The sequence below is a fragment of the Martes martes genome (assembly GCF_963455335.1).
Source record: "Martes martes genome assembly, chromosome: 8".
Taxonomy (NCBI): Eukaryota; Metazoa; Chordata; class Mammalia; order Carnivora; family Mustelidae; genus Martes; species Martes martes.
Window position 1 is genome coordinate 2,879,785 of NC_137895.1, and position 19,622 is coordinate 2,899,406.

Here is a 19,622-nt window from a genome sequence, read left to right on the forward strand (position 1 = left end):
CCTGAGCGCCACAACCCCTGCGGTACGGCACACGGCCCTGAAATGCTCTCTTCCAAGAGGCTGGAGATGCAAAGCGGGCCCGTTGCTCCGCTCCACATCCTGCTCCCGGCCTGCTGGAGCCAGAGCCGCAGGGCCGCTCGGCCGGCACGCAGGGCGGTCCCCCGTTCAGTCTCGAGCAAGAGAGCAGGGACAGGCTAAAGCCCGAGGGTAGGACGACTACGGGAATAAAGCCAACTTCGAGGAGCCCCGTGGGGACACAGACTTCACAGGTGAGGGCAACATTTCACTTATCTTGTCTATGTTTTATTTTCTTTCACTCAACAGAATAGGATTTTTGCATTTCAAAGCAGGTATGAGATGACGGCCACCTCCTTCCGCCCCGGCACCAGACAACAGGCCTCTCCAGAGGGTCTGGCTCTCGGGCTGCTGTGCCCTGGTGGCTCCAGGGGGCGGGCATTTGGCAAGGACGCTCCAGGGCAGGGCCCCTGAAGGGCCAACACCCTCCCCGGCTCTCTTTGGTATCTCAGGAAACAGAGGCGGCAGCCCCCCACCCTGGCCAGGCCCCGGCCCTCGTCTGACGCCCAGTCCCGGCCTGCTCCCTGGAGGGCACGGCTGCCCAGCAAGACCTGTCCTTGGCCCCAGACCTGCGGCCCCCGGCGGGGTGCGGCCCGCTGCGCCGGCCCCGGCTCACTTCTTGTAGTGATTGGGGGCGTCCGCGAAGGCAAACTTCAGGCGGTAGGCCTCGGCCAGCAGCAGGCTGATGTCTTCGTCGCCCCAGTGGGCCGTGGGCAGGTTCTGAAGGAAGAGCAGCAGCTCCTGGGGGGAGAGAGACAAGCCCAGGTCAGAGCAGGTGACCGGCCCTGGGGCGGGGGCTGCAGATCAGGGGATCCCCTGGGGGGGACTGGCCAGCAGCGGGCTCTGCCCACGGTGGGAACATGCTGGGTGGGTGGGGACATGCCAGGCAGCCCCTGTCACTGTCCCGCAGTCGACACTCAGGGTTTCCAGGGAAAACCAGGCTGGAGACCCATAGCTGACCCAGCCCACCCAGTCTCGCCAGGCTGGGCACTGAGCTCACCCCCCCACAGGACACAGGACCTGCCTCGAGAGCTCACAGTTTAGAACCCAGAGAGAGGGATACTGAAGAAAGTGCTAGAAAGGACAACATGACCGGGGCCATAGTGATGCATGAGACTCACAGCCTTGCCCACTGACCAGCTCTTCTGAGGGACCGTGGCCCTCGTCCAGAGCAAGCGGCAGCCCCCCTAAGGGCAGGGTGGGTTTCGGGGAGCACAGGCCCCAGTACCCGGAGGGTTTTGGCAGAAGTGGGGAGGGCTATGGGACCAGGATGGCTTCCTGGGCTGGGGCTCTCAGAGGAGAAATGGGGGACTGGGCCAACAGGTCAGGGCAAACCCTCTCCGGAAGTGGGCCAACACTGTGTGGAGAGCCCGGCCGGCCCTGGTTCTGGAGTGCTGGGGCCTTCCCTCCAGCCTGCCCATCCCCCCAGAACCAGATCTGCGTAAGCCAGATGAGTGGCTGGGGTTTCAGGGTCCTGGGGCCGCCCCTCGGAGGCTGCCAGCAGAGGACAGGTGGCAGACAGGGCCTCTGACTCGGGCTGCCCCACCCTGCCTGCCTGCGAAGGGGCAGCTCTGGGAGACTCAAACGGGTGCCGTCCACCGAGCCTCCTTTCCCACAAGGCCGGGACGGGGTGCACGATCAGGGGGTGCTGGACAGGACTGATGACGCATTCGCATCCCAGTCCAGTCCTCAGTAGACACCCCTCTCCTAGCCCCACGCCCTGTATCTGTAGGTTGGGGGTGGCCACGCCGTCCCACAGAGCCGGCCGCTGGGAGCACTCAGGCCACGGACTCAACAGCATGTCTGGACCCAGACCCTGGCTGCGAGGCCGGCCCAGCCACTGACCGGCTCGCGGCCTCAGGCTCCTCCTCTGTAGAATGGGGTCCCAGTTCCCACCAGGGAAGGCCAGAACCTGGTGTGGAGCACCGCGGCACCGCAGGTCCGTGAGCCACGCAGAGCCCTCCCCCACCGCGAGACGCGCCCCACGACTGTTCCCCGCGGTCGGCTCACCGCGGCTGCTTTATTCCCTTCCTCAACCCCATTTCCTTCTGCATTTTGGGTACTTTCTGGGGGCCTTTAAATTGAATTCGCGGAGCAAATTTCACTGGCAGAATGTCCCCGGGGACAGATCAACATCAATCCGCTGTCTTTCACCATTAGCTGCAACTTACACGGACGCCAATCCAATTCTGAGCAGGTCGTAAATAAATACCTTTGGTTTTATTTTTAATCCACTTCGCTTCATATTATCGTGACCTCGCTCCTTGCAAGGTGAGAAGCAATGCCTCCCGTTACGGCACCTCACCGGCTCCCCCGCACACGCACACTCCATTTCAGAATCTAATTTAGTCCCCCAGGCTCCCTGGATGGAGGCAGAATAGAAATGCCCAGCACTCCGCAGTCTGCAACGCTGAAGGAGGAAAAATCCATCCGCGTGACCTTTACGGGAGGCGAGGAACACAGCCCAATGCGTCCTTAAATACAGATTTCGTTTTCAAAAGGGCCTGTCTTATTTATGCACAGGGCAGTGTGTCTCCAATGCGGGAACCACGGCCGGCGACTGGCCACGGGCTGCCTGGCATTGCCCGCACCATTCGGGCAAAGGGCCATCGCTCATAAAGCTGCCACCAGTCACATCGCAGGGTGTCCGGCCCTCCTGGGGACAGGTCAGCCTGCGGAGCAGTGGCGGGGACGAGGGGCCGAGTCAGGGCCCCGTCAACAGCCCAGTCCCGCAAACCTAGAGGGAAACTGAGGTCCACAGGCAGCACTCTGCCCCGGCAGCAGACATAAAAAGGAGAGGAAGGTCTGCCCAGGATACCGATGTCCGCAGTCAGACGAATCCGGTCCCAGTAACGCTCTCCCCGCCCTGCTGTACATCAGCCGGGCTGTGGCGAGCACATTCTGGTTCCCACACCTGCCCCTCCCCGCTGGCCCGTCAACGCGCTGTCCACGGTGACACGAACTGTCAAGACGGCCGAGAGCAGTGGAACCGTCCCGCCCGGACGGCTGGAGGTCTGCAGCTCTGAGCCCTGCCCCCGGGTCAGGATCCTCCCGGGGGGCTCGGGGAAGCTGCTGGCACCGGCATCCGGCCCAGCATCGAAGGATGTGCCCGGACACGCTGTCCCGCCTCTCGGTACGAAGAGCGGCGGGGACTCTGCACGTGGACGGCCCATCCCGAGCATGTGGGTCGGAGGAGGTCTTCCCTCTGTCCGGGCCGTCCCCCAGGGAGGCCCCCCAGCGCCAGGCTGGCCCCAGCAGAGCCACACACATGCGGCCGCGGCGCGGGCAGGGGCGTTGTCGCAGGCCCCGGCGTGAAGGTCGGCAGCTCCCCATCACAGACACGCTGCGCGGGCCACCTTCCAGATGGAAATCTGCCGCTGCCGACTCTTGCCTCTGGGTGGGTTCCAAGAGGACCTTCCAGTGTTAAAGCCCAAATGATGTTTTGGCTTTGGGTCCTCCCACCAAAAGGTTGTCTTTTTCCAGTCAGATGAAGGACGCTGCCATCTACAAGGCAGGGTTCTCTCTGCACGTGTACACCAGCCGCGAAGGACGAGGTGGGGACACACTGGTATGCTCGGGCTCCCGTACAGCGCGAAGGGGGCCCTCTGTGACCCCAGAGCTGCCGGTCTGGTTGGCCCCTTGCAGAGGCTTCCGGGAGGGCAGGCAGCAGTGAGGGGCGGCAGCGAGCCACAGCACAGCCGTCCAAGCCCCAGCCACACCGCCACCACGACCGCACGGCCCTCTGTCACGGGGTGATCGCTCTCCTCTGTGACGTCCTCAGGCCCGTGCACCCCCACAGCCCTGAAACAGAACGGCCAGCACGTGGTGGCAGGGAAGAGTCCGCTTGGCAACCCAGAGAGTCAGCAGAAAGTCTGCACACCCGAAACGCTGCAAAACTGCCAGGGTTCAAACCCCAGTCATGCCTCAGCTGTCCTGGGACCCTGGGCAAGCCTCCTGGTGCTGTTCCTCAGTTTCCCATCTGTAACTGGGGACAGTAGTGCCCCTCCCTCCATGTTGCTAGCAGGTGCCAAGTGCCCGTGACAAGGCCAGCACACGCCGCGCACAAGCTGGGCGTCCCCGTTGCTGCTCGTCCCGGTCCCGGCTACTCAGTCATTATTACCGTAATTACCGCGAGTAGCCCAAGCAACAGTCGCAGCGGCCGGGGCGTTTCTGATAAAAAAGCGAGCATCTGTGGGGTAACAGGTAGTTGAGGCGACGAGTTCAGTAAGAAATCGAACTCCTAGTGGGCGATCCACCCGGGAGGGGGTGGGGGGGGCAGGACGGCAGGACCGCAGGTACTGGGGTGAGAACCCCCGCCCTAGACAGGGTGCCCCCCGAGAGCCCCCGAGCCCCCAGGGTGGCACCGAGGCAGCATCTTCTGCGAGGGCCGGCGGACCCAGGAGGAAGTGGCTTTTCCGTCTCTTCGGCCCCGACCTTCAGCTTCTCAAGCCAGACACAAAACGAACCATATTTAACTCAAAACCCTCCCAAAGGTCTGACTGCGTGTGAGCCGCGAGGCACATCAAAGGAAAGACCATCCCTCCGCCTCTGCACCGGGGCCACCCACCCCGACTGGCGCCACACAGCTGCGTCCAGGGTCAGAGCTGACCGCTGGATTTGTGCAGGCCGTGCGGCCTCCCCTAACCGGGCGACAGCCCCTGCGCCCTCGCCGTGCAGGCCCCCTGGCCCAGGAACACACCTACGTCCCAGGGAAGGTGACCGGCGCTCCCCTGGGCAACAGGAAGTAGGTCTGTCTGCGGAAGAAAGGCGGTGGCATGGCCAGCACTGGTGGCGGAGTGAACGGGAGAGAAAGGCACAGGTGAGAATCCAGGAAGGGCAAATGCTCCTGACCTCACGCGTCTGTCCGTCCACTGGCCGGTGAATGCGCACACCGAGCCACGGGCACAATGCAGCAGCACCAGCAGCTCTGCCCCAGGGGCCCAGCCTGCAGGTGCAGCTGCGCCCCCCGTGTGAGCAGAGGTGGGTATCGGGCGACAGGTCACTGATGACGACGCGGATGACACGTGGTCCTGAGCAGAGTCACAGCCAGGCCTCCCGTCTGCCTGGCCACTGCAGAGCCCCGCGGGGTACGTGCCAGGGAGGGTGCACCCCGGACTTCCGGCAAGCCTGCACAAAGCACTGTGGAGTGAGTCTTCACGGTTTTTATGTGGATTACAGGTTAAAAGGCTGAATTTTGGATTTCTGGGCTCAATACAAAATTCGTTATTTCCCCTGGTTCTACTCCACTTCGGGAGGCGGCCAGAATGTTCACGGTCTCCCCCGCGGCAGGGCTTACAGTACGTCAGAGGGTACTGCTCTACGGAGCACTAAGAACACCGCGTCCTGCCGGCCCCGGACCGGCAGACGGCGCGTACCCCGGCCTCCCTCCTCGGGACCCTCTGGCGGCCAGAACGACCCGCAAGGCTCCCACAGGCAGCGGGAAGGGCAGGAGCGCCCAGCGGCGGAACCCGCCAGCACCTGCCCTTCTGCGGGGCACCGAGCACGGAGGTCGGCTCGCAAGCTGCTCCAGTCGGGGGTTTACGAACCGCCAGCTCGCAGAGATGAGTAAGTCAATCATGATGGGACAAAAGGGCCCGTTCTCTTCCCCTTCACCGAGAAGAAGCAGGAGTCGCTCACTGACACACAAGTCAGGTAGCGAGGCTCGTTGCTCTAACACACTTTCCCGCCCGCATCCGGACATTTGATTTGGGCAGCCCAGCTAGAGACCCTAACGGCTCGGGCCCTCGGCTGTCTACAAGGCAGGCCCCGCTGCCACCTGGGGGTTAGGGGTCGGGGGTGCAGCACGGGGCTCCTGGTGGGTGGCCTCCAGCACCTCCCGTCTGCCTTTTAGGGGAGACTGAGGCACTGGACGACACACCCGGCGCCAGGACCCAGGTGGGTGAGGCCAGAGCACAGGCGGCCCGCCCCCCCCCGGGGGCTGAGTCCCTCATCTATAAGCCAGGGACCGCGGCAGCACCCACCTCTGGGCTGGGAGGGTCGGAGGGCTGGTGGCTTTGAGCTGAGCTGGTGGTGGAGCAGGAAGTGGTGGTGGTACAGGAAGGCGCCCGCGGCTTCACCGTCACCCCACCCCCACCTACCCGCGTGCTACCGACAGCCCTTGGCGGCAACAGGGGCAGCGCCGTCAGGCTGTGCCGAGCACAGAGGAGACGGCGCATGCACCTGTGGCATGATGCCTGACACGCAGGCGCCGGCCACCAGGCCGTGGTCACAGCTGGAGCAGAATGGCACAAGCACCCTCCCAGCACCAACGTGCACCATCTGCCAGCACGATGCGGTGGGGACGCTCCAGCCGGCGCACAGGCAGCGCCTCGGCGACCGGCCACCTGGGCCAGGGTCCATGGGCCACGCAGGGTAGGGGTCGGGGGTCACAGTCCTGGCCCGGAGCCATGGCCCAAGAGCCGGCAGACGGACAGGGCACTTGTACTCCTGCCTGTGTGGGAGCCGCTGGGGTTTGAACCTCATTCTACAGAAGCACCCGCTCCGGGGAACTACACGTGTCAAGCGGAAGACACACTCGGAGCCGGGATGAACTTACAGCGGTGACTGTTAGCAGCGCTGGCGGCCCCGGGAGAATTCTACCGGGTTTCAGGAGCTCCTGGCAGGGCCTCGCTGGCCACCCCTGAGGGTGGCGGAAGGGGACGGGGCAGGCACGGCAGGCTGAGCAGGAAAGCAGGGGTGCCTCTGGCCATTCTTTCTGGGATGGCACAGCTCCTCTCCCACCGGGGCTCTCTCATGTCCGCTACTGTCACAACTTCTCCGCCAGCATTCAGCCTCTCTGGCCCAGGGGACACTTAGCCCAGGGAGGGCGTCTGACCCACCAAGTTCACTCCTGCGTCGCTACTGGACGCTGACGCAGCCCAAGAAGGGAGACTCCCTGCTCCCTCCAGTGCAGCGGCTCCGCGATGACGTCCCCACGGTCGCGGGGAGGCGCGCTGGCCCTCACTCCCTCCAGGGGGGGTGAGTGGCTGGGCACCCCCCGTGTCCGGACATCCCTGAGGCTGCTTCCCCCCGGGACTCCCTCCTGGACCATCCTCCGACAGCTGATTTCTTTGACAGCCCAGTTACTAGTTTGAAAATCTTGTCAAGCTCTGGACCAAACCATGGCTAAAAATAGAAGGCTGGTGGCAGCCGGCCGGGACAGATGACCAGCAGCCAGGCTAGCCAAGCCACTGGGAGCAGCGCTCCGGAAGGTGGAGAGTAGATGGTGACACTGTGACAGAGTGATCCAAGGGCCCCTGATGGCTCAGCGAGGTACAATGTCCTGTAATTAACTTCATATTTCTTTCCCAAAAGAGGAACGCTAAACAGAAATACACCTTTGGGTCCTGAAAACACGGGCTTGACGGAAATGCCCCAGCCGGCCGGTCTTTCCGCTTCACGTCTCTGCACGCGCCGGGGGACGTCTCATCAGCACACAGAGAGTATTTTAAGTCTTGGCACGGCAATTAGGGTCGGTTTATTCCTGTGAAAACCTTTCTGCTTCACGGGACGCGGGGCTGTGCAGCCGCTCACAGACAGGGTATGGCGAGGTGCCGTCCACCAAGGTGTCCTCAGGAAGGGCCGGGTCGTGTCGGGGAGGATGCCCACATGCAGGAGGGAGGCTCCGTCCCATGCAGCTGCAAAGTGACAGGGAGGGCACCTTCACGAAGGTGCAGGAGCCTGGAGGCAGCGGCAGGGGCTATCTGGGCGAAGCTCGGGAGGGAAGGCAGGGTCGCAGGGAGGGAGGGCTCAGGGCTGCCCCGGGCTGGAGGACTGGAGACGAGCGTCTGAGCAGCATGGCCACTTCTGTCCAGCGGGCTGCAGGCTGAACCCACCTCACTGCTGCGGGGTGCTGTCTACACAGGGCAGCAGCAGCTGGCAACAAAGGCGTGGGGGGAACAGGAGAGCCCCTCCACAGCTCGCACACGGGTCCCGCCTACCAGCTCCGAGGGCTTCCCCGCTGATCCGCCCCACCTGCCTGAAGCCCCCTCCAGGTGCCTGGCCCCCCCTTCCAATCTCTTGGTGACACTTCTCTCTGCCTCTGCCCCTGCAGCTCTCGGCAGGGAATGTCCCCTGGGGCCAAGGTCGCCGGTCGTCTCTGCCCCCACAATGACACCCGTGAACCCTGGCCCCGTGTGTCTGATAGTTGCCTGCACACCTGCATGCCCCTGGCCTCCGGGGGCGTCTAAACGCATCTCCAACTGAGCATCGCCCCACAGCGCTGGCCCCGCCCTCTCCGTCCTCCCCCCACCACCCTGCGCTTAACTGGAAACAGCACTAAGGCGCCCACGCGACCTCCTGAGCCCCAGACTGCAGCTGACACACAGAGGCCTTTGCCCACCAGGCCTCTAGTCAGGGCCCCACACATCCACACGGGGGCCCCACACTTCTTGAGGCTGTGTCTATGCAGGCGGTTTCGTAGGCTTGCTACCCAATGGTATTTCCCTTGTAACGTACATCACAGAAACTGCTCAACTTCCCAACCTGTTCGGGGGCGTGTTCTCACATGGATGTCCCCACTGCCCAGGAGGCCAGGAGGGAAGACGCACGGTGAGGCTCAGCTCCACCAAGACCGGCTGGTGCGCCAACCCACACAGGGGCTGGGGGCCGGCCTCCTGCCTGGGAGCCACGGACGGGGTGCCCAGAACCATCAGTGCAGTAGCAGATCACATGTCACAGAACGGGTTCGGAGTGACAGCACCATGAGGTGGCCAGTCCCCAAAACGGGCTTCAGGGGAGGAATCAGTGTGAAAGATACTGGCACCTTCCGCCCAATCATACTGCTCCTGACAGAGGCTGTGGGACATGCACCAGCTCCCACAGTGTGCACCAGGCAAGCTGGTCTGGGGTCGACATGGTGTGGCCCTGGGGGGCCTGCATCCTGGGCCCCCTTTCCCACAGCATGAAATTTGGGAGGACAAGTTATCTGCCTCACCGGGCATAGCAAGGTCTAACATAAGACAACGGAAGGCGAGGGACTGCAGTGACTGTGTAATCCCTGACACATGTCACATGGCCACCACTGTCACCAAAGTCCTTTCACTGTTGGGTCTCCTGTGTCCTGGTTCCATGTGGACTCAGGGGCTCTGCAGAGGGCGCATAGAACCCTAAGTTGGTTGGGGGAGGGACTCTAGGACCAAGGAGGGAAGGGCCCACTCAGGAGAGGGAGGCAAGGAGCCCGTGAGGCTGGGGGAGGCTGGTGCACTGGACGAGGAACCTGGAGGTCAGCAGCACAGTCCACTCATGTGTGCCCAGCGGTCAGCACAGAGCTGGCCATCGTGCCTGCTGAATACATATGAGAGCCACAGACAGGCAGGCCAGGGAGCCGGGGTAACCAATACCGCAGACACAAGAGGGCCAAAGCACAGGGAGCCCGGCAGATGCCCCCCACAACTGGACTGGACAGAGAGGGCTCCAGTGTCCACGGACATGAAGCTGGGTATGCTCACGGACAAGAGACCAGAGTGCAGGGTGAGTCCTGGGACATGCTTATCTATTTAAAAATACCTGTAAAGCACTTTTGGGTTCACAGTCAAATTGAGCAGAAAGTACAGAGAGCGCCCACATACCCCTGACCCCAGCCTCCCCCACCATCAGCATCCCCCAGCAGACGGTGCTTTGACTGGTAAAGCTACATCGACATGTCACCACCTCCCGGGGTCCACGGTCCGACATCAGGACCTTCTCTGGGCGTTGTACATCCCACAGGCTTGGACAGATGTGTGAGGGTGTGTGGCCACCACTGTAACACCAGACAGAGACGTGCAGACCACCTTGCACATCACCTGGGCTCCCCCTGCTCATCCTCCCCTCCCCCGCCCCCCGGCCACCACGGGTCCCTTCACTGTCGGCACAGTTTGCCTTTTCCAGGGTCGCAGAGCTGGAGTCACAGAGCATGTGGCCTCTCACACTGGCCTCTTCCTCTGACTGATGAGCACCAAAGGCTCCTCGTGTCCCTTCCAGGCTTGGCAACTCCCTGCTTTCTAGCGTCGAATAGAATTCCACTGTCTGGATGGACCATAGTCTGCTTGTCCATTCACCTCCGGGAGGCCATCTCCGTGGGCTCCAAGTTTCAAAAATTACTAAAGGACACTCACCTGAGGTTTCCACGTGGACATCAACTTTCCACTCCGCTGGGTCAGTACCACGGACAGCAACAGCTGGTCACACAGTCCGTCTGCCCTTAGAAGCCGCCGACCCACCCAGGGGCTGCGCCCTTCTGCTCGCCCACCAGCCACGGGCGCGCGTTCCGGTTACCGCACAACCTCACCAGCACTGGGCGCTGTGGGCAATGCAGACGTGAGCCCTCCTCCTAGGTAAGCATCCCCCCGCTTGAGTCTGCATTTCCCTGATGACATGTGACGAGGGGCCCCTTGTTATTTGTCTTCTTGCCACGTATACAGCCTCCTTAGTGAGGTGTCCGTACAGATCAGATCTTGTGCCCATTTCTAATTGGGTTGTTCGCTTTCCTATCACAGAGTTAAGGTTCTGTTACTCAGCACGGTGGTCGTTTAACAGGTAAGTTTTGCGATGGTTTTCTCCCCACAGTGGCTGGTCTTCTCACTCTCATGACCGTGTCTTCCTCAGAGAAGTTTCTAGGTGTGATGCATCTGGCTCATCCATTCTCTCCCTCATGGACCGAGCCGTGGGCGTTGCATCTACAACAACTGTGGGCGTTGCGTCTACAACAACCCAAGGTCGTCCAGGTTTTCTCCTCCATGATCTACTAGGAGTTTATTATGCAAAGTTCTGCACTTGACACATAGGTCTATGTCCCTTCCTGAGCTGATTTTCATGAAGACCATAAGGTCCGTGTCTAGATTCGCTGTTTCACACGGGATGCCCGGGTATCCCGGTGCCCTGTGCTGAGGGGCCGGTCCCGGCTCCATCATGTGTCTGCTCCTTTGCGAGATCGGCGGGCCTACCTCCGCGCTCTCACCTCTGTTCTGTTGATCCATTTGTCTCTTCTTCTGGCAACACAGTCCTGTCTTATAGGAGGTCCTGCTGCCAGGTAGCGTCCGTCCTTCTACTGTGTCGTTCTGTGACACCGAGTTGGCTCTTCTGGGTCTTGTGCTCTGCAGGTACTCTAGAAGCAGTGTGCCAATACCCGTAAAACAATTTGCTCAGGTGTTTATCGACTTCTGAGATGATGAGAAGGTGAGCTCGCAGAGCTCCAGAGGCGGAGAGCCCATCCGTTCTACTGCTGGCCACTCCCCCACCATCCGCAGCCAAGAGGCAGGCCCCTCCCTGCCCGGGGCTGCAGGGACCGGTAAGGACAACCAAGAGGGGCCTGGACGCCCCCCTCCAGTCCCTTCGTGTCCCATGCAGTCCGGACCGGGAGATGCGCGCACCAGGGATGCCACCTCCGCAATTCTGATCTCGGGGAGCTTGCAGAGTGCCTGCTCGGTGCCCCCCACCGTTTTCTCACTTAATCCCACAAGCTTACAGAAACGTATCCATTTCACAGATGAGAAGCCTAAGAACAGAGAGGAACAGTGGCTTTTCACGGTCATGCTCGAGGCAGCAGAGACAAAGCCAGCAGACTACACTCCCCACAGAGTCCGCAAGACCCGGGCCACTCTCTCTCAGGCACCACGGTGCTCACAGGGTTGGTCGTGGGCTGGGGCCACATTGCAGTGTCCATGCTGTGCCAAGGGTACAGTCGGTGGTGCTGGTGGGTGCAGGTGCAGCCCTGAGCTCAGGGCCCAGCTGACCGGAGGAGGCCACTTGTCTCTGCTCTTGTGCACCGACCTACCCTCACTGCCTCTGAGGGGGAGGCGGACGGTGGGAAGAGCAGCCGTACAAAGGTAGGGTGTCTGCCGCGTGCAGCCCGGGGAGACAGGCACCCCCTGAAGGGTTCATCTGAGGCTGGCAAGGAGATCTGCACTATGCAGGAGACAGGGTAAGGGCTGGGCCAAAGGGTTCACAATGTCCTAGAACTTGGAGACTGTGATCACCCGGGGTCCACGTTACAAGCCTCACCAAACTCCTGGAAACTCCCAGGGGAGTCATCACACCCTCAAAAGAATCAATGCCTAAAAGCCCGGGGGCCCTGAGCCCAGAGAGCGTCTCAGCTCCAGTGTCATTCCTCATGGGACCCTCCTCCTTGACTCTGCACCAAGCACACAGCCGCTCTCGTCTACCTGGGGGCTCCTGTGATGCCCGTGCCAGCTCTGCCCTTGCTCCCTGCCTGGGAGCCCCCGGGAGGCACGGCTACCCGGCCCCACCTCTAGACCCCTCCCCTGCTCAGCCCACTGCTGAACGAATGAGTCCCCTGTGCAGCAGCAAAGCTAACGCAAGTCCCCCCGCCCCCACCCCGGGGCAGCAGAGCCCCAGCGAGGGTCTGTCCCCAGCCCCGCCCATCTGCACAAGGCCTCCAGGACCAGCCAGGCCGGGGCACCGGGGCAGGACCGGGGCAGGGCTGTGCGCAAGCAGCACAGCCCCTCCTTCTGGAGAACTGACAATGGGGCCCGGTGCAAGGATAAGCGCTCTGGCGTCGGGCTGAACATCTAACAGTTAGGGTCTTACTTTCCGAACTCTGAGAGCACCTGAGAGAGCTAAGCGGAGGTCACCTGCAGGGCCATCGGGCAGGTGCAACGAGGCCTGGAACGCACCTCCACAGGCTCCCACGCTTTCCGGGCTTCACCTCACAAAAGCCAGTTAGAGGCTCTTCCCCTCAGGTCACGGGTGTGTCATTCAGGGTGGTGACACTCCCGGACACACCCACTGCCATCAGCCCTCCCACAGCCCCCGAGAGGGGCCTCCAGCGCTCCGGGACCCGCCCCCACCCGCAGGTGACAGGGCAAGAGACGGACTCGAGTCGCCCACTGGCCAGAGACAGGTGAGCCCCCCAGTCACACGACCGTTCACCTGCTCTGCCGGCCGCCCCTCACACCCCTGCTTGCTTGGTCCCTAAGAGCCCCCGCTGAGACGGGCACAGGAAGCTTTGGCTGGGCAGGGCAGCCAAGTCAAGCGAGGGCCTTGCAGAAGGCGTGAAACAAGAATGTTCCCTGGGAGCAGGGGAAAGTGGGTGCAGGAGCCCTGGGGGAGAGCCCAGCTCAGAGACGGAGGTCCTGCGGTCCTGCCGGGTCCGTGAGACACGCCCGTGCGCCCCACCACCAGCAGAGGCGCACCCACGAGAACCAAACCACCGCAGCCGAGTTTCCCTTCTTTTTCGTGCCGTGTCGTACGGTTTCTTTTTTGTACATGTTTATTGTTAAACTTCTCTCGGGTCATTCTAGGACACCTTGTGGGCAGGAGCCGCAGTCCCCACGTTGGTGGTGTGACCTCTCTGGGCGACAGGTGTTCAGCCAATGGAGTGGTGGGCCGTGCACTCCCCTCAGGAGGGTTCTTCCTGCCCCCGGCGGGGGGCACCTCAGGTCAGCCCTGGTCTGTCTCTCCTGAAGCACCCGAGTTCGCACCAGTTCGGACCAGCTTCTCTTCCCAAGCTTTAAATGCGGCCTCTGCACACCCCCAGGGCTCGCTGGCACACCCCCAGTAGGCTCGCGCCTACTCCACCATGGCGCGGCCAGAAGTAAGAGTAAAGGCTCTTGGAACAGCCTGCTTTCAGGGACACTGAAGAGACCGCACCATCTCTCACACTGGCAACCCGAGACCAACACTCGCGCCGGGGTACCGACTCTGGGGGGAGTCTGGAAACAAGCGGGGCCTTTGTGGTTGTCCCACCACCTGTGACGAGCAGGTCCATTGGCCGAGAGGTCCTCAGAGCACAGAGCGGCTGTCCTTCCGCCTCCCTGATCTTCCTGGGTCAGTCCCCGCAGGAGCCCCAGCTGGGTCCCGGGGGCGTGAGAGACGGTGCTCACCAGCCTGCCAGCAGGGCGCGCAGGCGGGGCCCCGGACCAGCTCTGCCCCTCACTACCGCGGATGGCCTTGGGGCCTGGCCTGCCCCGGCTAGGAATGGACATCCAGAGAGCGTGAGCCCCATGGCGCTGCCGTGGAAATGAGGCTGGCACGCACGTGGCCTTCCCCTGGTCTGTGACCCTCCTCACAGCAACTCTGGCTGTGATCACCACCCGCACGGCCCGGGTTCGGCTGCACCCAGCTGCTCCGTCGCCCCCGACTCCAAGACACCAGGCCTCAACCCCTGCAGCAGTCCCACAAGGACAGGACCTTCGCAGACCTGGGGGGCCCCCCGGGGCTACAGGCACCAACCCTTCATGCCCAAGGGCAAGCGTGGGCACACCGAACAGGGCGCATGCCGGGGCTGGCGGGCAGGTCCGCGCGCTGCCCACGGGAGCAGTGCCCGCTGCAGGCACGTGGCTCCCCGGTCCCCGCGGCCACCTTCCCGGGGCCCCTCCAGGCCGGCCTCCTGTCCCGAAGCCTTCAGCAGAGCCCCTGAGGCGGGGCTGGGGGCTCTGGGTGCACAGAAGCCGTCACCTCACCCCCTGCACTTGCGCTAAGCCTGCATCAGGAAAGGGCCCCTCACACCTCTGGAGAAGGGCCCAAGGGCTCCCGTCAAACATGAAGAACCCTGCAGGGCGGACAGACACTTCTGAGGGAGAAGCTCTGAGAACACAAATGCCCCCTTACAGCCCAGGAACCCTGCAGCTCCCCCACAGGCCTCACCCCAGTGCAACACTCTGGGGGCTACCAAAGGCTCGGAGGGGACAGGCCCCGTTCAGGAAGGCTGGAGGTGGAGGGAGACAGGGTCGGGCTCTTTCCACAGAAGCCAAGGGCAGTGACAGTTTCTAACATCCCTAACCCGGGCATGCGGGAAGGTTCTGTGCTGGTCTCTACAAGCACTGCCATGACATGGTCGTCTGGGGCACCTGGCCTTGCCAGGGGTGAGGGGCAGGCCAGGGGCCTTGGGAAGTCTCCGCCTGAAGGCCTGACTTGCAAGAGGCCAGGAGGAGAGCATCGAGGCCCTCCCCACACAACCAGCATGCTGCGGGCCCTCACGCCTCCTCCCAGGCCTCCAGGGCCCTAACTCTGGGCGGGTTCCTCCCGGCAGGGCCTTCCATGTCCCAGCAGCCGGGCTGGACGCAGAGCCCATGTGCAGGCCCACAAGCATCCGTCAGAGAGCCAGGGTACGGAGGGGACAGGGGCACGGCAGGCAGCACTGCCGGGAAGGGACTCCACAGACCCCAGGGCCCAGCTGTTACTCAAAACCCTTGCATTCCGTGCAGTGGTTACAGCGTTCCCAGCATCTCGGGTGGCATCCACTGAAGCCGATGGCGATACTTAAAATGCAAGCTTATTCCTGGAAGCAGTTCAGAACTAAGCAGACACAGGCCAGGCTCTTGCCTCCTGATTCGAGGAACACTGGCTGCATGCTGTCTGCTGCTAGGACACTGACCTTTCCAGGAATGTGTCAGGAATGCTCAAGGTCACTGCCAAGTGTTCCAGATCTGCGATCCATGGGCTTGAAGGAGGTCTTCATCAATCCACGGACGTGTTAACAGCATAGATTCTCCCCACCGGCTCCACTGAGGTCCTCAGTGACAGAGGGGACACTGGCCAGCTCAAGCCGGCCAGGTGGGGTGGGTGGGAGTAGGGACAGAGGTGGCTCCTGGTCATGACCCCCTGCATAGTGCCCCTCCCTAGGAAGGCAGAGCCAGGGTTTCCAGGAAAAGAGGTCCCCCTGAAGGCCAAGGCTTGGGTCAGAGCACTCTGTTCCCCCAGCACATCCTGCTGGGGAGCTGTGTGGTTCCTACAACATCTCCACAGGGCAGCGACCATCCAGATCCATGCAGGATCCAACCACAGCCTTTACCACCTGACTGAGATCCTTGAGCGCAAAGACTCAGACAGCCTAGGCCCCACAGGACTCAAACATCACGGTGCTCAACTGAGAGCAGCAGGGCGTGTGTCCAAATACATGTGACTTCTGCATGGGCGGGAGGACGGACGGACAGACAGATGGACAGATGGATGGGTGGGTGGGTGGATGGGTGGAGGGAAGGGGGCATGGGTGGGTGGAGAGTGGACAGAGGGACAGGTGGATGAGTAGAAGGATGGATGGATGGGCAGATGGACAGATGGATGGGTGGAGGGAAGGGGGCATGGGAGGGTGGATGGATGGGTGGGGGGTGAATACAGAAGTGGATGGATGGATGGAGGGAGGGAGGGAGGAATGGGTAGATGAGTGGATGGACGGATGGACGGGCAGATGGACAGATGGATGGGTGGGTGAGTAGCTGGATGAGTGGAGGGATGGGTGGGTGAGTGGCTGGATGGGAGGAGGGATGGGTGGGGGTGAAGACAGAAGTGGATGGATGGATGGATGGATGCAGGGAGGGATGGGCGGATGAGCAGACGGACAGAGGGAGGAGTAAGTGCACGGGTGGACGGATGGAGGAATGGGTAGACAAGTGGAGGGATGGGCTGGAAGGAGGGATAAATGTGCAGGTGGGTAAGTGCATGGATGTGGACAGGCAGACGGACAGATGGATGGGTAGGTGAATGGGTGGGCGGATGAGCGGAGGGACGGGGGGATGGGTAGGTGAGTAGACAGGTGATGGGTGCGTGAGTGAGTGGGTAGGGAGATGGAGGGATGGACGGTGGGTGCGTGGGTGGGTAAGGAGGTGAACAGAAGGGCAGATGGGCGGGTGGGTGGCAGGTAGGTAAACAGATGGGAACATTAACAAAACCTCCGGGACAGACCTGACAGGAGCCCCATGGCTCTGTTCTCCCCCCTCCAGTCTGGAGGGTAGCTACTTCCACAAGCAGCCAACAGACCCTAGCGACGGCGGGCTCGGGTATGCGTTCCCAGGGCCTAGCAGAGGGCCTGGCGCACAGGCAGCTTCTGTTGCTTCTGTTCAATTAGCACCATTACTGATCAAACTGATGCACGAGAATGAACACATCGCGTGGCAGGAACCACTGTTACTGAGCAACACTGTTAACCAGTGTGACTCCGGTGAGTTCTGCACGGGAACAGGGAATCTGACACACAAAACCGTCGTCTTTAAGGCCCTGGCCCGATCATTTTCTTCCATCCTCCCTCCTTCAGGAAACACCACAAACTACCCAACTTTTCAAAGAAAGCCCCTAGACACAAGCAACAAAGCCAACACCAAGCCCCTTGACACAGACATTTGGTAAGATCTCCTCGGGTTCCTTTTCTTCTTGCAGAATCCTGGGGCTCACTTCTCCCTGGGGAGGCCGGGAGGGGCTTCCTGAGGCAATGGCGGAGGGCAGGAGGACCCAGGTGTGGAGCGGGACTACCCTGGGGTCAGGATCAGCTGTGTGACCCTCGCCAGGGCAATCTCTTTGAACTCCAGATCCGGGCACAACAGCCCTCTGCTAGGGCTATTTCGAGGACTGAAAGTGTGCCCGCAAAGGGCACATGAGCCCCACAGAAGCCAGCCAAAGTGGGGGGACAGCTCCTGGGGGGACAGCTCCTAGGAGGCCTACAGTGAGCCCCTCCCTCTGGAGACCGCGACAGGGTATAACAAGGCAGTCTGACCATGGTGCAGGCTACGGAGTGATGGGGCCAGCCCTACCAGCACAGTGCTGCAGTCTGAGCCCCAGGCCCCTCTAGATCAGCACCCGTTCAGGCTGCCCGTGGGCTGGCAACTGCAAGGGGCACATTTTCCAGGGAGGTCGCGTTTTCACAGCACTGACGAGACACCTCAGTGCAGAGAACCGCGTGGCCACTGGCCCGCCACCGGGCATGGGCCAGAGCTGCCACAGAGACCCCCAGCCGTGCGCCCCAGGGGCTGCGGGGGCTGCAGGGAGGGAGAGCCGGGCGGAAGCACCCTCCCCTCTAGGCCTGGCCGGCTGCCAAGCCAGGGCAGCTCCCGGGTACACCGGCCACTTCCTGCAGTGGCCCTTCGCGGCAGCACTCGCCGTGATGGAGGGGACCCGTCTGAAAATAAGTGGCGCCAACTGGGAAGCGGGGCCTTGGAGAAGGAGACGACTCAGCACACACCACGTGGAGCCTGAGCAGTCTGGTTTTCTCAGTTCATCTCTACATATACACAGCTCGGTTTCTGCTCGGAATGACGTCCGCCGCTCCAAGGAGAACAGCCGGTGTTAAAACTGCTGGGCTTCCCCTGGGGTGTCACTGCTGCTCCCAGTCACCCATCTCCGGAGTGACAGCAGTGTCATCCGATAACGACTATAAGAAGATATTAACGTGGCAGGGAGTGCCGGCAGAATCCCAGGCTGGTATTTAGGAGTAAGACTCTAATCAAGAGTGATAATGTAACCGGAGATGTCACGTTATTTGACTTTGTGACAGGTGCACAGGCTGGTATGCATGTTCGGGCAGGAATTAAGTTTATTACAAAGGGATTATTTGGAGACATAAAACATGGCACTGGGAGCGGAGCTTCTCCCACGGCAACACCTGAATACAAATGTGCACCCGAGTGGAGGCAGCCCCACTGTGGGCACCTCGCGGCGAGCGCCGGGTCCTGCGCCGGGAAGCCAGCCGGAGCGCCGGCGAGGGCGTCCTGCGGCCTCGGGGCAGGCTCACCACCCTGCGAGGCCCGGGAAAGGCGGCTTCACTCTCTGCGAAGCCTCCCACGGGAGCACTGTGGGTGTTGAGGCTGCCTGCAGAGGCCCAGAGGGCAGTGACCCCGCTGGCAGGAAGCGCAGGAGCTGGACCCCCGCAGGGCAACTCGCAAGCCCGGAGCCATGTGCACCCAGGGCCTACCCGGCTTCGGCTAAGTCACAGGGCCCAAGTCCAGGCGGGGCCACCAGCTGGGACAGGCAGACTGAGCCAGCCCTGTGTGTGTCGCGGGCTTTCGTCAAACAAGGCAGCTGGAGGGACAGAACCGTCCCCTACAACCCTGAAGTCCCCGCGGGGAGGTGCTCTACGGACATACCAACCAGGTGAACAGGAAAAGACAAAGTCTCCCCAGAAGGACAGCGGGCCGGGCAGACACACGCTGCCCAGCTGCCTGACCTGTCCCCGAGGGGAGCACGTCCAGGGACAGGAGCCCGAGCCCTCAGTCAGAACACACACACTGTGCACAGCAAGCAGGGCCAGACGCCGTCACAGCCACTTCCGTAAGCTGTAACTCCAGGCCATTCTTTCTCAGTGAGGGGCCGGGAGTGACCGGGACACGCTCCGCCTGCACAGTTCCGTCACTCCCGTGTCCCTGGGGACCCGGAGCCTCCGAGCTAGGGGGGGGATTAGGAATCCTATGAGGCGGCCATGACACTGATGACTCACTCCGCAGAGCACCCCCCCCCTCGGCACTCACCCTGAGAGGGGCTGGGACCCTCCGACGGGCGGACACACGGAGCCCCACACAGGAAGCAATCTGGTCTCGGCTGTGAGGTTCACGGAGGCGCAGAGTGCGGGGTTTGCGGTAGAGGCACCCCAGCCTCCCCAAGGTCAGGTGGAGCCCCGGGAATGGCTGCCCCAGTGCAGAAGGAAAGATGGGGCCCTCAGCTCCCTCAAAAGGGCCGGCAAGAGTCCCGCCTGTGGCCACGAGGGCCAGCACGGTGACCACAGGCCCCGGGGCTCAGCAGCAGCCCGTCCACACCGGGTGTCCCCAGCGTTCCAGGTCCTGGCTGGACACCACTACCCCTGCCAGCCCAGCTGAGAATCAGACACACGAAATAAGCTATGA

At 62.2% G+C, this 19,622-nt stretch overlaps 1 protein-coding gene across 2 annotated transcripts in view; it reads right to left on the reverse strand.

The window, feature by feature from the left end:
- Positions 1-284: 284 nt before the first annotated feature.
- The window catches only part of TBC1D22A (TBC1 domain family member 22A), a 308,080-nt gene continuing 288,742 nt past the window's right edge, over positions 285-19,622 (reverse strand). For both annotated transcript variants that reach the window (XM_080811153.1, XM_080811152.1), the window contains one exon: positions 285-816. In XM_080811153.1, the coding sequence (XP_080667279.1) occupies positions 688-816 (129 nt within the window). In that variant the 3' untranslated portion in view covers positions 285-687. The remainder of the gene's footprint in view (positions 817-19,622) is intronic.